The sequence below is a fragment of the Dermacentor silvarum genome, chromosome 3 (assembly GCF_013339745.2).
Source record: "Dermacentor silvarum isolate Dsil-2018 chromosome 3, BIME_Dsil_1.4, whole genome shotgun sequence".
NCBI classification, from domain to species: domain Eukaryota; kingdom Metazoa; phylum Arthropoda; class Arachnida; order Ixodida; family Ixodidae; genus Dermacentor; species Dermacentor silvarum.
The window spans coordinates 140,779,756-140,796,483 of NC_051156.1; the positions used below are offsets into that span (position 1 = coordinate 140,779,756).

Sequence of the window (16,728 nt, forward strand, 5' to 3'; positions counted from 1 at the left end):
AGATGTGTGCAAGCCTATGTTGCTTCTGCACATTATGTACGACTGCTGTGCAGGTTCGAGATAGATTGCACCTTATTCTCAAGTTTTGCAGAAATTTGCTGGCATCTTCTCAAGACAAACGGTCATGTGCCAATCAGGCGCGTACCAGGGGGGGGGGCTGATGGGGCTTCAGCCCCCCCGAAATTTTTTCGTGCTGGCTACACCGCCGACCAAAACTACCAGCGACGCCGGCAATCATTCTGGATTTTGTCTACAATGTCTTTTCACGCTTGAAAGACATTTCGGCACGAACATTGTGAACTCGGGCTAGATTTCGTGACATGCCCTTGCACCTGGAGTCACGAAACGCAAGGAGCCCCATCCAAGCACAAACTTTCAACGGCTTTTCGATAGCGAGCGGCGCGTTGCGGCATCTCGCAGCGCCGCGGATATACGGAGCGCATGGATTTCAATTACGAACTTTATGGGTGTAAAGTTCTCATAAACTTTTGACGCGAAAGTGCGCTGACATTCTAAAGGCATGCTTTAAAAGATTTTCAATTCTAGAACATTATGGGTTAATGTTCTTATAAACTTGGGCCAAAATGCGCGCACTGGAGCCCTCCTGTCCAAGCCGTTCCAGAATAGAACACGCGCTCGCATCTTCCACACACACACGAAAATACTAAATATCACCAGGACTGTCAGCTAGCAGCTGATACTTTTCTCCAAACATTTTCAGGACCGTGCCCAATGTGATTGATCAGCTGGACCAGGGCAGGCAAAGTAAATATGAGAAAACAGAAGAAAGTAAATGGCCTATTATTGAGATTTTTTTTTTTTTTTGCGGGCGACAAGGTTTGGCTCTCCGTGGCCACAGGGACAGGGGCCCTACGGATTTAAGCACTGCCCCTGCTGAAAATACAGGCATTTTCAGAGTGCTTCTTTGCATGCGAGCTGATTGTGGAGATACATATCTGAAGAACCATTTGGAAGGTTGCCCCAGTAATGCCTCGTATTTAAGCCCAGACGGACAAAACCAAATAATAGAAATTTGTGGTGACATTATCAAAGAAAGCCTAGATTCAAAGCAGGCTGCTTCTCCATACTTCCTGACGAAACGACGGACATCGCTGGAATCGAACAGCCTACTGTTTCTGCAAGGTACCTGAACAAGTATGCCAACGACATCAAGGGAGTGTTTTAGATTTTAGCACCGGATAGATGCCCATCTCTCATTGCGACAGCAGTTCTATGTAATGTGTAAATACTACTGCAGCTCTAGTCACCCTTCCAGTGACCACTGCCAGCGCAGAGAGAATATTATTTTAGCAAGAGTTTACTAAAAACTACTTGCGCTCTACAATGTCTGCGGAACGCATGGTTAGGCGGCGCTTCTATACACCCACAGCGACGTCGGCATCAGCTGGTCCGAAGTCGTTGACCGCTTCACTCAACTTTCCCGCCGACAGAAGTTTGTCCGTTAGATAGCGAAGCAGCAAAGATCAATGCAAGTAAAAGCACTGTTCCTTCAGGTTCTAAGTTCTTAATTATGAAAACGTATGACCGCTCATTAGCTTTTAAAACCGCAGAAATTCTAGCAGTTGGCCGTTTATTCTAGCAGTTGGCATCATGATCACAATTATCACGCGAATACAAAAATTACGAGATACCAATAACCAATTTTGACCGACCTTGCTCAATGAAAGCCTGGCCCACGCGGCGTTCGCCAAAAACACACAGGGATATTGGGTATTCAACTTACCGCATCATCTGTGGCCTTCGTTTGTCCTTTTCTTTCATTTTCAGCTACCTGCTTTTATTTCTTTTTTGAAACGAAGGAATACCCTCCTTTAATTTTGGGTGCAGAATAATTGTTGAAGTTGTGCAGGCAGTTAAATTACACATTTCGTACTGATTTATGCATTATTCCTCTATTATTCTACCCACATGGCGATGTCGCGACCGCTGCATGGCCAAGTACATAACACGATTTCTGGGATCATAGTTATGTTCTTGCCTAGATCATCTGTATTTCTGTGCGCAAAGTTACTATCTGTGACTGAGCAACATGTTTATTTGTCTTATTTGACGCATTATATACACTGACGTTGGCTTAAATACTAGATTTATTGGAGACTGATACTATTTTTAAATATCCTATGCGAGGTTTTGTGTATACAAGCAGTGAACTTTGTTTCCAGCGACTCTTTTTTTGCCCTTTAGCGAGTTGTATCTTCGCATTTGTATATTCCATTCTATCTTCGCATTTGTAATATATATTTTGCAGAACCCCACTTTTTATTTGTACTCACTGCTGCGAGTATTATCTCGGTGTAATTACAATACACGACGACTTACAGCTGCTCCTGCGCAATCGATTGCAACGAGGGATAGCGTCATTAAGTTTCTTCCTGGCCGTTGCATATGTAAAAAATGTAACAAGGTTATTGAATGACAAAGATTCATCAAAATATTTGTCCTCAACTTATTCATTTCATGGCCTTTGCGTTTTTCATATAAGCTGCATGCACTGCTTTGCTGGTTTCGAACTGATAGTGACCCTTTTCGCGGCGATCCCTGGGCGCTGCCATATTTGATCACGTGGTGACGCGTCCATTGCTTGCCTCAACTGCCTCCGTTGCCTCCTTGTTTACAATGGAAGTGTATGACGCCGGCGCGGCTTAGAAAACCTCTGTTTTCGGAGATATCGTAGACGGTGACTAGGTGGACGACACGAAGCTTTGATCACGCTTCAGAGAACATGCAAAAGCGCTTTCGGAGCTGATTAAGCTATGTCCAAACGGCGCAAGCAGTGTATATGGTGCTCTTCTAAAAGCGGGGCTAAATATGCATTCCAAGCTTTCCGATTATGATTCAGTCAGCATAGTAGTGTGTTTTGCTCTTTGTTCTTTATTCGGCAAATATTTTGAAGCAGTGGCTTGTCAGTTTCTGACTCAGTGAAGTTCCTCGGTGCGGCCACTATCTGATTATTTTCTGCCAAATCACTCGCGGGTGTGCTCAGTTCCGAATCCGATAGATTTGTTCTTGCTGCGCACAAGGCTGAAACGTAGCTGTTTTGTACATTGTAATACCTTGTAGCAAATATAATTACAGCTAGTAACTTACTTACTCTGTGGACCGTCACGAAACATTCAGCTTAGACCATTGGTGCGCCATAGGTGTAGTCCGTTATTATGTGTGTATACAGTGCGCATATATTCAACTGTGCGTCCATTCGCTTATTCCTTGATAAGTCGGTGATAGAGTGGGCGTAAGTTTTCCTTCAATCGGGACAGATGTGTATAGATAACGTGCGCGAAACTTACTATGACAGGAAGCGGCGCTAGTCCCCTTTGTCATTGTTAACGATTGGTAATCACTCTTGCCGACGTTCTGGAGGATGAAGCCCTTTCTTTGAAGGTTAGCGATACAAGGTTGGCGGATGAGCAAATTCTGTATCCTCGAGGAAAGCCGTACATCACGAAGTGCCGGGAACACGTTCGGACAGTTGCAGCAGCGGTCTGGAACTTCGCCACACAGATTCATTCTATCCTTAACATGTCAGTCACTATTTTTGCAGCCAACTACTGCACGCGTCTTCAATCCACATTATTCAATCTAGCATTATTGGAGCACAGTGTGTTAGCGAAAACTCAGTTGCATTTCCGACAGCTGATAGCACAGAAGCAGGTATAGAAGCGGTAATAGTTTCGTATGCGTGCGCGGTCGCTGAGGAGAGGTATGGCGCTGCCGCCGTGAGCGCCATCTCGTTTCTCTAAAACAAACTGCTCCTCGAAAAGGGTCAATAGTTCTAAAGTTCATGTGATGTTTTCTTTACTTATTAATTAGAAAAAAATGCGGAAGCATTGATATCAGTTATTTCTGCCACATTTTTGGGGCATACGAATATACTCTTTTATGAAAACATACATATTTAACGGACAGTGCATAGCGTTCAATAATTCGTTTGCAGCATCTATTATACAATGGAATTGGCAATGCAGTTATTATTCATGCATTAGATCCCTCGACAAATTCTATAAGGAGGAGGCCGTGCTGCAACCTGAGCCCCCCCCGAACAAAATTTCTGGCTACGCCACTGGTGCCAATGTGTGTGGGGAGCCTGTAGTTACAATGGACCCCAAGACACCGCAGTGCCAGAAATGTTCTTCACTTATCACACTAGTTAACAAGTAGAGGCACATGTATAATTGGAACATTTTTTTACCTTTATATTAATGAACTGCCATTGAAGGCAGTTCACCACTTTTGACTACACCTTATTGCAGGTGCACCCTTGAGTGCAGGTCTTACTAATATGGTAGACATTTGCTAAGCTATAGCACACCTGTTAATGTAGTGCTAAGATAATCATTCTACTTAATCAACGTCACCCTCATTGGACTTTTAGAGATTTAGTAGAAAAGGCAAGCTTTTGCATTAATCTGTTTAAGAGCAGGAGCTGAAACAGCCGATTGCATGTATTGGCGTATGGCTCAATGTCTTCAATAAAAATTGTCACCCTACACCTTTTGTGCTTTGTCATGCATCAAACTACTTGGGAGTTTTTGGATGTGGCATCCATCAGTTGTGTTCTTTTCGCTTTGTTCCAGCAAACATATTTTCATAAAGCCTTTGGCATGAAACTGAACATAAGTTCTTGAAGCATTTTGAATAGAAGGCAGCTATACCAGTGATTCATGTGTTAAGCACTGGCATAAAGGTTCCATTTCACAGAACACTTACTGCCCCCTATAAGTGAGTGCAGCCAGTATTGTCAGTCAAATACCCACAGATTATATTTTTAAGGTATGCTGAAGGAAAAGAATTGTCAAGTTTGACTGGTAGACTGCAGTTGTAAGAGATCAGCTAAGTCATTTTTACCGTGTCTAGATGTTGCACACAACACTTAAGAAATATTCCCAAAAGCAGCTTGCTGCAACACTACAGATAGGAAATGACAAGAGAAGGCAGGTTTTTTTGTTCAATTCGAAAGACTAGCAGCGTGCAAAATCAAAATGAAGTTGGAGGCAACTTATGCAGGCTCTCTTGTAGGTCTAGATCGGCAAGATTGTGGAGTGGTCTTTTAGGCATTTCCTTGCATCTTGCACAGTGGATTTTTCACATCCCTTGACCGACTTCAGCCGCAGCAGACCCTCCAAATGCTCAGAGAATTGCGAAAGCACCAGCATTGGCCAGAGCGTATGAATCTAGACTTCACAAAGCTTCACTAAACACAGCCTCTCATTTCCAGGTAGTTCTGTGCCACTAAAACCCAAAAATTTTGGGTCATCAAATATGGTTACAAATGAATGAGAGCACAGCTGCACGGTATGACTGGCCTGTGGGTAGAACAATTTCGCCCGGACGTTTTGAATATGCCGAGCCGCCCGCAACTATTAAAACAACCAGCCAAGGAGGACACAACGGTAGAAAGACGTTAGCGTTTGTGCGTGCTTTCTATAAAGCCAGCCCCTGCCAACGAACTTCAGCTTTTGAGCAAGCTTGACTGTGTGTCGCCTTCCGTTAGGAGGCTTGTAGAGCTGACCGCTTTGTAACTCGTTACAAGGATCGCCTTTCGTCTCTGCCTGGGCCCTCTTGCTGGTCAGCTCCAGACTGCCAGGCCCATGATACCCCACCCAGTTCTGGAGTGAACGATCCTAAACAATGGACTTCTTTTACAGGTGCAAAATTATATCTTCATTGTGATGCAGCTGCGAAACAACATGCCAGACCTCTGGCCAAGCCCAGGAAACCTTTGCCTTCAAGCTTAGAACATTGCAACTTCGTGGTGCAAGATGCTATAACAAAATTTGATCTCGCAGCAGCAATGGAAAAGAACTCTGCTCATTGAGTGCTCCTATAGGAGGAAAAAAAAAAAAGCAAAGCTGCAAAGTTGATGCAGACAGCAGCTACCGATATATGAATCGGATAATGTCACCCGAATGCGAGATGTTAGTATTGGATATTAACGCTTCCTGGTTGCACGCCATTTTCCCTAGTTAACACATTCTTCCCTGCTGGGGTGCAAGATACCCGTTACCTCAATACCACTATTGCTTATAGTCAGAAAACGCCATACTAGTAGGCTACTTTAATTCTCACCATGTATCGTGGGGTTTCCGAACGGATACTTGTGGCAAATGGTTTTGGGATTGGACTTTATGAAATCATCTCTCCTCTTTAAATTCAGGAGTACATACTTTCGTTCGCGGTCAGTCACGTTCTGCCCTAGATCTTACGTTTGTCAGCTCGAGCATTTCAATCACCTCCTGGAACACAGTTGACTCCGGTACCAACAGTGATCATCTACCTATAATTTTTGAACTGGTTACTTCGTCAACTTTAGATAATTATGTGCACTTTTGTAAATTACTCAAAATTTAAGAATGCGTTAAAATCAGCTTTAAACGCTCAGGAAGGCATGGAGAAGGATATTAAGGCAATGAGCCTTTGTTCAATACTAAAACATCAAAAAAGTCTCAATTTGTCGTTCCATCTACTAAGGGTGGTTCACATTGTCCCTGGTGGAATTCTGACTGTTAGCGAGAGTTAGACGTCGAAAAGCTGCATGAAAAAAACTTTCATATAACCAATGCCCTGTAAATTGGGCTGATTTATTTATTTATTGATGTAGCTGCTACATTTAAATGAACAGTCGCAAAAGCTAAGGACGATTATGATTCGAAACATTACACATATCTATCTAAGTCTAGTAATAAAAAAGCTGTTTAAATTTCTCCGATCCCGTAAAGTTATACCAGCGCCAGTAAACAACTCAGTCGTTCTATCAACAAAGGAGTTAGAGTCACTTGAGAAAATTGCTAAAGGTCTAGCGCAAGGATTTTACACATAAATTGCCAACAGGGCTATCGCAACCTCCCTTGGGAGACGACTTTGTGGAAGTCACATTGACAGAGCTTGAAAACATAGATTATTACCGGCGTCAGCCCCAGGCCCAGATGGAATTACAACACGAATGCTAAAAGATTTGTTTGATTATGCGCCTCAAGACCTATTAAATATAGTAAATGTTTCTCTAAAGAATTCCTGGATTCCAAGAGAGTGGAGGGTAGCTAAAATTATTCCACTGTTGAAGAAAAAAACAGCTGGACTTAGCCTAGACAACATAAGGCCAATTTCACTTACTTCCAATGTCATAAAATTAATAGAAAGGATTGTTCATGGGCGCATAACTCATTCTATGCAGGACGATACAATTCTTGGTCCTTGTCAGATTGGATTTCGTCCCGGGCACTCAATATGGTGCGCTCATGTAGATCTAGACAGCCGCATTAAACTAGCTCGTTGCAAACGAGAGTATACAGCTTTGGTGACGCTGGATGTGGCAAAAGCATACGACACTGTAGAATTACTTATTCTATACAATAAACTGAAGTCGACGAATTTACCAAAGTATATTGCTGCATGGATATATGAATTTATGAGAGATCGAGAATTTTATTGTTATCAACACAGCATTTCGGCGTCTCAAATACAAGCAAACAAGTGGTGTACCACAGGGTGCCATTCATTCACCCATTTTGTTTAAGATTTTGCTAAGCACAATTCCTTTGTCCAGGGAAGTGAACATTTATGTTTATGCGGACGATATCGCATTTTTTACATCTGCAACTAATGTACACTCACTGCACTAGTCGTTGCAGAATTACCTAGGAAGGCTTGAGACATGGCTAAGATGAGTTACGTATGTCATTAAATGTTAATAAAAGTGCTGTACTAGTTTTCCCATTAACTGCACCAGTGCATATATCCCTCCAATATCACCAGGAAACCATTCCTCAAGTTGACTCGGCGAAATACCTTGGCGTCATATACGATGGCAAGCTCGTCTGGCACACTCACATTGAATATATCGCAATATAGGCAGAACGTGCCGTAGCTATGCTCCCGGGCTCAGTCCCCGTTGCTCTGGACTACGCAGGGATACTTTAATGATGATATATAAAATGTATATTCGGCCCATGTTAGAATTTGGTTGCGTGTTATTTTCCGGTGGTCCCGCATATAAAATTAAACCTCTGATGCTATTAGAAAGAAAATCCCTACGATTATGCCTTGGGCTACCTAGATTCCTTGCCAACACTGTTATATCAGGAAGCTAATATACCCACTCTAGATTGTTGGTTACACATGCTTACTGTTCAGACTTTTTTTAAAATTTATGAGTTTTCAAGGAGGCGTGTACAATACATATTTTTCTCTGAACCATCCGAGTTTTTTAACGTATCGTGGTTGCGATTACACAGACCTCAGATAATGTTTGTGCACACACAGTTACAACAATTGAATATGTCAGTATGTCAAGTTGGCCATTCGAATAATGATTTAACAGACCTCAAAATTTAATTCGAGGACATTTTTCCAAATGATGCTAAACTATTGCCTAGCAGACATTTAAATAATATATTAAAAGACCACCTAAACCAGCGAGCTACTGAAAACATAATAGCTACCGATGCTTCCGTGTGCAATGAGAAGGCAGGAGTGGGGATCTTCTTCCATGGTCTTACTCTCTTCACCTTCCCGACTTCACACCCATTTTTCAGGCAGAATTAATAGCAATTATATTAGCCCTATGAAAGGATTCCCCAAAACGATTCATTAGCTGTTATTGTAACTGACTCACTGTCTGTATGCACAGCACTTACAGCCTCGTCTAATTCAAAAATTTTTAGAACATTTTGTTCAATGGTTCCTTCATACTTGCGGCAAGTACACTTGCTTTGGGTACCGGGACATAGTGGTTTGCACTTGAATAAAATGGCTGATTCACTCGCACGAGCATCACTTAATGGCCCTATCATAGCTGTCTTGCCGACATCAGCTTATGTCACCGCGGCTAGGCACAGAAATTTCTCTATATTGCAAAATTCCGCAAAATCCATTTTAACATCCTCTTATTTCCACCATCTTTGCTTCTCATGGAATAATAATTGGTGTACTTCAAGGCAATTGGAAGTTTCCATTACAAAATTGAGATGCTGTATACCGCCTTTAAATTTTTACTTACACAGGTCTGGTCTCGCTGTGTCCCCTCCATGTTCTTTTTGCAATGAATCCGAATCCATTGAACATTTTTTTCCTTTCGTGCCGCCGATTTTTAAGAGAAAGAAAAATCTTAGAAATGGCATTTCAGAAACTCGGCCTATTATTAACCTCACCAACCATTCTCTCCTTTGGGGAGACTTCACTGGGACACAGTCACAGGGATGCTTTTCTTGCAGTTTACAATTTCATTAGAGATAAAAAAAAAAAAAGATTACCTTGCTGAATTTCTCGAATTATGAATTATTCCTATTATTTCACATGGCTAGGTGAGTTATGTATGTCATTAAATGTTAATAAAAGTGCTGTACTAGTACTGTATCTCAAAATTCTTGATAGTATTTTTATAACGACTACTATGCAGATTAAGTTTTGGTCAAATTTCTCATAAACATAGTTGAAATCGCCTGCGTCTTGGCCAATCCCCTGTAGTAGGCGCGAGCCAAAGTTTAGGAAACAAGACAAGATATGAATAGAAGTTATGCCTTCATGTTTTGCAATGCATTTTTAAGTGAACCCGACGCACCTGCCTACTGCTCTATGGAGGCAGACTTTTACATGATTTTGATTATGGATTAAGTAATATCAGTTCTGGACTCTAATGCAATAATGTAGTTGGAGCTTTTAATAGTTTTTGGTGCTTTAGCTAATGTACTTTGGCAAGCCAGCATACATTAAAGGGGTACTAAAGAAACACTGAATCAGTTTTGATGAAGTATTCTTAAAAACTATTTTCGTTGATTTCACAGTAATAGTTTGACTATGAGAAGCGAAAATGATGGTCAAAGTTTTATTTCTCAATTTTGTACTGAAACTCCATGGACATCAGTGCAACATCATGAATTACAATGTATTTTTTTTTGTTCACATTCTTGGCCGTTGTGGTTCAGTAAGAGTTCTTGAAACATTTGAAGTTCAGCCTTTGCCTCTTAAGAATACAATGTAGTCCATTTTTACGAAATGAAATTTCACTAGGCCCTAGCAGATGGCATCAAAATATCCTAACGCCACGACGAGCGGGTATGTGAATTTCAATGCAGCGTCGCCATCAGTCTCATTTTTACATTGTCAAGCATCATCTTGCGGCAAGAGTGACTTTTTGGGGGGGGGGGGGGGGCATTGATGAAGTCTGTTTTACTAACTCAGCTCAAACCATTTTTAGGTGCGAAACACCTTATGCACCCGGGTTGTCGGCATCTCCTGTCGTTTGTCGTCGCAGTAAGCAAGCGGCGTGCCGAGCGCTTCCGCGTTCGTCTTCCACAGCTGGCTGCATTGCCGCTCATCATTCCAGCGTAGAATTTCACTTCTCTTCTGTCGTCGTAATGGGGAGCCCGCGTTAACGGGGTCATGAGCCATTTCTTAAGGCAGTATGAGCCCATTAGCGGTGCATCACTGCATGCTTCGCACCTTCCCAGGTTTCAGGTTAGTGGAGCTGCATTTCGCTCAATGGGTCATTTGACACTTGCGCATTAAATTTAATTCGCCACACAAACCGAGCCTACGACTTGACTCGTGCTAACTATAATAATTAATAAAAACTAAAACAGTAAGAAAGGTGTCCATAATGGCCAAATTGCCGAGGGAGTTAAAGAAACGCTAATACTTCATGGCAGAAGACATCAAGCTTGTCCTAAAATAGTACTAGTGACAGCTTTTTAACCTGTCCCATTCTGTATCACAGATTTATGTGCGTTTTAGCGGCCCATTTCTTTTCCTTTTTAATGTCCCTTTAAAGTTGACATCACTCAAGTAGACTTTAACCAGGAAGATTTTTTTTCACTTGGTTCACAAAATATGTGCCTTGTCAGCAGTTACACTCAGCACCAGAATTAAAACATACCTGTTTTTGCAGAGCATAAGCGACCACTCTTCAAAGTTGCCAGCACCTAAATCTGTCAATGCCACGTTGGCAGAGTGCGATGAGAACATCTGAACAGGAGGTTTGCATTGTCCTTTTATTTCAGAACTTTGAGTTCTCAGAGTCATTTCCATGGGAATGGGGAACCACATGATAATTTTGAAATCAACTTGTTCATTTGCCTTTCCTGACTGAAGCAATCAACAAGAGTTGCCAAACTGAGTCATAGGAGGAGGAGGAGGACAAAGAAGCATTTAAGGTAAGAAGCATTACTGTTTTACTGCCCGTAAACACTGTCTTCTTGTAAGAGCTAGATAGTAATAAATAGTTACGAAACACGCTTCACTAAACACATGGCCACCTGCCAGCTTGCGCTTGCCATCTCATCACTGTTACATGATTTCTGTCTTGAGGGGCGGGAAACACGACTTGGTCTGACTAAACTGAGTACTGCATGACATTTATGCCAAATATGGCTTATCAGAACAAATTGGCATTTTCAGAACAGAGGATTATGAAAGGGACAGATAAGGTGGAAAGTCCTGAAATGCACGGGGTGTTGTAGTGTGCTAAATGAGATGGGTGTACTTGGGAATGACAGCTTTCCCATTCTCCAAAAAATGATTCGTGACATACAAAAACAAATGGGTCTGTAACAACACATGGGGAGGAAAAAAGTTTGACAAGGTGCCACTCAGCAACGTGAGAGAGAACAGCAACAAGAATTTTAAAAAAGGCAGTGAGTACAAAAGAAAAAAAAAATGACAACTGAAGATAAGGTGAGAGAATTATCTACAAAAGCTGTCCTTGCTTGTGTTCTCCACTGTGGGAAGCGATCATGATACATACATACACATTCCTACATACATTTTCTTTCATCACCATACACACACACGAGACTTCCACATTTTTTCAACATCCTCTCTCACTAAACTTTTCCCTCCCTCGGGATACGAGAGGAGGGTGAGAAAAATTGAAACATCATTCCTAGCCCGTTTTTTTGTTGCAATGTGTTGGTATGGTTCTCGCAGCAGACTTTCTTCCTTCACTTCAAATGAAAAGAGGGACAAAGAGAAATGAGACATAAAATGGAGAAGCAACGTCCCGTCTCTACTGACATCACGGGTTTCAGACGACTGTATAGCAGGAGGAGAGCGGCACAGTGACGTACATGCACAAAGAGTCAAGACACCCGATGAAGACACAGAGGAGAGAGAGTCCACGGAGGAAGAAAACCTTCCTGGCTGCCAACACCACTGCCAAGCACGACAACGGCGCCGTCCCAGTGACAACAACGCGGGTAGTGCAGGCCTGCACACTTGCACTTGGGAGTAGATAGCGGGCCCTGCCTCAAAAGGTCTCGGAGTTGGTCTTCTCGGCGTCTTGGGAGAGAACGTTCACCAGCGGGGCGACACAGTTGCTTGGAATAATGGTACCTGGGCAAGCCAAGAGGATTGAGTCATGCACTAGGACACAGTTGTGATGACAGAACTCGAGATGAAATTATGAACTGACTGCTATCACTGCCCATTGATTCTCGGTGAACTAAAATTAAGGAGAGTGGACATAGGCCTCACCAGTAATAATCGATGGGTTTAAGTGAGTGAGCCAAGATTGATGAAAGGCATTTTAACTGCCTTGGTTCTTTCACATGCGCACAACTCTACATAGACATAGTGCGCTGGTATGGTGGTGTTATCACTCCTTGACGTCGTGTGCCACATGCTGTGCACACACTGCATATATTCCGTGCACCCCGCACACTGTGACGGTGGCACAAGAACATGAGTTGTTGGCGCTTCTTTAGGAGAATAGAAAGCATGAGTAAGATTCTTTAGCATAGTGCAACCATGTTACTGCCAACTTCGCAACTTTGTGCACTACCCGATTTTCACGGCACCTGCCAAAGTGCTCTGCGCTAATTAGTTGGCAGTTACTGGTTTGGCGACGTTAATATTACGAACACTTCACATAATGTACACTTCTGCAGGTTGGTTAGCTGTATGCTGGTGATCACGCTTCTAACTCCACAAAAGCAAAAAACACTGTGTGTTCTACCTTTCCCACATTTATTAGAATATAAGGTGAGGTGTTTTCCCCAGAATCCTTTTTCTGTAAGACACTCCCCCCCCCCGTCTTAGATGTGAGGCTGATAAGATTCAGTTACTGTTTCAATATGGCTGCAGCTGCACCATATTTCCAGCGATCCAGATTTTATTAGACGGCAGCACAAACTGCAGTAAACTAACAAACCCTGGCAGGTGAGGCAGTATTGTATTTTTGCACATATAACCCGCACCAAGATTTAGAAAAAATTTAGCAGTGAAGGCAGGGTGCAGGTTACACAAGGCCTATACACAGTTTTGGCCAGGAACTAAACATGCAAACTCATGTTCTGAGCAACGCCGTAACTGCCAAGCCACTGTTGTAATGCAAGGGAGCAATTGCAATAAAAACAATGCCATAGATATTTTGTTCTTGTCAAGAAAACAAAAAGTGTCAATTATGCACAATGTGGCTAAGGACGGGGGGATCAGGAGGTGACAGCTGCCTGAGAAAGGAGCAGCAGGTTACATTAGGTATATTGCTACAATCACTGGTAGCTTACATGACCTACTAAGCTATTTCAAAATTGTAATTGCACAAGTCAGTGGCAGTTTCAAGGTTTACTACCAGGAACAAAAGTACCTTGAAGTACCCACACTGCTTTGAGTCATACTGCACTGGAGTTACTTTCCCACTGTCATCAGTTCCATATGCATACAACCTGGTTCTTTGCATGTTCTAATAATTCACAGCTTTGCATCAATACTTGCTTAACTTTTTTTTTTTCGTTTGGCAATTTCAGAGATCTTTTTTCTCTAGGGACAAATATAGGTGGTGTCTAAAACATGGCATCTCTGACGTGTTTCCAGCTCCTAAATTGTTTCTGGCCCATGCAGCCAGCAAAAGCATAGCCTTTGAGACCTGTTTCTGTTAGTACTTAGAGGCAACAGTCACTGGGGCATGGAATTGTGCACCACCTGTTCTCTAAACACAGTACACGTTTCTTGCTCTTCCCCACCTTTCCAGACAGAGAGCTGCTCTACCGTACTGCAAATGCACTCACCGACGATGCGCAAGTTATCCTCAGTCTTGAGGCGCACCACCTGCAGTTTGGAGGAATTGTGGTGGCCATGGACTGAGCTCAGCACGCTCTCCACCTTGGCCCAGACAGCCAGCACCGACCCGCTCAACACATGATAAGTGCGCCGCCTCAGCCCAATCTCGCACACCATGCCCATAGTCTTCTTGCGGCAGCTGTTGTACCTGTTTGACAAACAGGAGGAAGAGACCTTAAATGTTTGGCCCGAGCACAAACAAGCGTAATGCTCCCTCAAACGCACATGCACAAGGGATATAAACTGTGTTCAACATTGTTTGAACTACTCTGCAGACAGGCTACCTTGAGCACATGGCTTTTGTTCTTAGGGCAACAGTCCATGTACACTCCACAGACATCACATACACACTGTGCGGAACCAATTTCTGCTTCAATGTTTATAATGTTAAAAAAAAAAAAAACACTCGGAAAGCTTTGTATCAAATTAAATTTTTCTTCTGGGGTCAAAACAGAAATCTTCTTAGTGGTAAGCACACTTCCCTTGGCTTCATGTGAATCTATATTGAGTAGCAATTCTCTAAACACACAAATCTTCACACGTCACCAGTCTCACAAACCGAGCCAAATATTTTCTATTATGGCTATTGAAGCTTTGGTCAATGCACAGGGGCATGTACAGCACAAGTCGCTCAGACAAAAAGCCAATACAATCTATTACAGATGATTTAAGATATATTGAACTCGAAGGGGTTTGCGAAATAGTTCTGTAGCAGCACCAGCAACGCGCAGAACTGTTGCCGACGCCGTCCGCAAGTCTTTGCAGCGCCCTTACGATGGCCCTTATCACATCATCAAGCGCAATGACAAGTTCTGTACGCTTGATTTGCACGGGCATCATGACACCGTCTCTATTGACAGCCTAAAAGCAGCTATCGTTGATAACTCACTGCCCCATACAATTCCAGACCTTACCTCCCCTCTCATCCCCGTCGCCGCTACTTCGTTGCGCTCCACTGACCCCTTCCACGGCTACAACCAGCAGGCGTTGTTCCGTATCGTTCAAACTCCTGATTTTCACCGGGCCTCTTCACTAGCAGGGGGCCCATGTAGCAGCACCACCAACGCGCAGAACTGTTGTTGACAGCAGTTGCTGGTGGTGCTACAGTTCAAAAGTGCATACAGTAAAACCCCGGTGATATGATCACGGCTGGTAGGAATTTCGGTGCGATACGAATTCGTAACATTCCCCGGCCGAAATACAATGCTCTTAATACAAAAAACACCGGCTGTTACGAATACGTTGCCGCGTCGCTGCGGATCATACAAACACGTGAGCAGCGGCGGCCGAGCCAGCGGAGCAACCGGCAACGTCACGCGACGAGTGGACCGGGCGAAATCACAGCCCAGCTGATGCTTTGACCAGCGGGAAGATGACGATTGTGGCAGCAGCCACGACGGCCAAAACGCTCCGTGCACTCGACGTGCTGAGGCGTTCAGTGGCATGCGAAAACATTCGTGAGATCACGCGTGCGCACTTTTACGCCTTCCAGAAGGCCATCGTTGACGATTTGGGCAAGAAGAAAACACACAAGGATAGTAGAACCTCGTTGATATGCTTTTCAAGGGACCACGAAAAAAAAAAAAAGTTGCAGTTTCACCCGAAAGGCGAGGCAACGATTGCGATAGCACATTAATAGACAGCTGTACGAAGTAAGTAGTTTTATCGGCGATATAAACTTGCAAACATAAACAAGAACCCATCTCGCTCGATGACCGCGGGTGTTTGCTGAGTAAGGAAGCGCGGCAGCAGCGGCTGTCTCTCGCTTCGACGTGAACATCGAAAGCACAGCGCGTACTAAGGTATCTGGCACTAGGCGCACTTTGTCAACATCGCAGATCGTTTTGAAGATGAGGCGCGCGCGGGTGCACGGTTTGCGCGCAGGCGCAGATCGCATTCAAGATACGCCATGTGATACGGCGCCGTATCAGCAAAGTGCCGGTCGCTTGTTGCAACGCACCGATCACTTGTTGCAACGTATAAGCTGAGTGCACCATTAAATTTACGTGACCACCACATTCAAACACAACGTAATATGCAGGAAAATTACAGATTGGCAACGTATCAAAGGGAACTTAATACATGGAAGTAAATGTAGGATTTAGGTCGGGACCGCGAAACCGTGACGTAGCAGCCGGGAAAACGCAGCAGCAAGGAACGTATCAACGGGATTCCACTATTAGGAATTTTTTCTGCTAAAAATAAATTCATTTTTTCTTGATTTTGTGTATGTTTTGAGAATACGAATTTTGGGTGACATGAATATTTCACGTGACCTCGCTAGATTTATCACCGAGGTTTAACTGTAGATAATTTGAAACATAAAATATGCCCATCTGAAGCTTATCTGAAACCTCAGCACATCTCGGACAGATTCCCGAGAGAATGAAAAGTGGGAATTTACCCATTTGCTTCTTCAATGCCATGCTGAATGTACAAAAGTTAATTGCATGCGAATGTTGCATTCCACTTACGCTGCAGAGTGGTTGATATACTGATTGCACTGTTAACCCCAAAAACTCTCATCACCCAAATGAGAGACCGCTCTGCATCTCGTGCATGTCAAAGTGCTTGTTGCATGTTTATTACAGGATAACGTAGACATGGATGCAGTGCAGAAGTAAACCAGCCTGTATAGATAATGTGCCATGCCATCAG

The 16,728-nt window shown here is 43.3% G+C and overlaps 1 protein-coding gene across 7 annotated transcripts in view; it reads right to left on the minus strand.

Annotated features, from left to right (window-relative positions):
* The window catches only part of LOC119445839 (protein strawberry notch homolog 1), a 107,647-nt gene that overhangs the window by 9,936 nt on the left and 80,983 nt on the right, over positions 1 to 16,728 (minus strand). The window contains exons 25-26 of one of the 7 annotated variants that reach the window (XR_007466044.1): positions 14,019 to 14,218; positions 12,028 to 12,345 (exon numbers count right to left, since the gene is read on the minus strand). The exons of 3 other annotated variants lie outside the window; for them this stretch is intronic. Coding sequence is in view for 2 of the 4 variants with exons in the window: in XM_037710142.2 (XP_037566070.1) it covers positions 12,260 to 12,345; positions 14,019 to 14,218 (286 nt within the window). In the remaining 2 variants the exon portion in view is untranslated. Of the gene's footprint in view, positions 1 to 10,992; positions 12,346 to 14,018; positions 14,219 to 16,728 lie in introns of those variants that run through there. 3 more of the 7 variants (XR_007466043.1, XM_037710142.2, XM_049663671.1) reach the window with 3 other exon arrangements.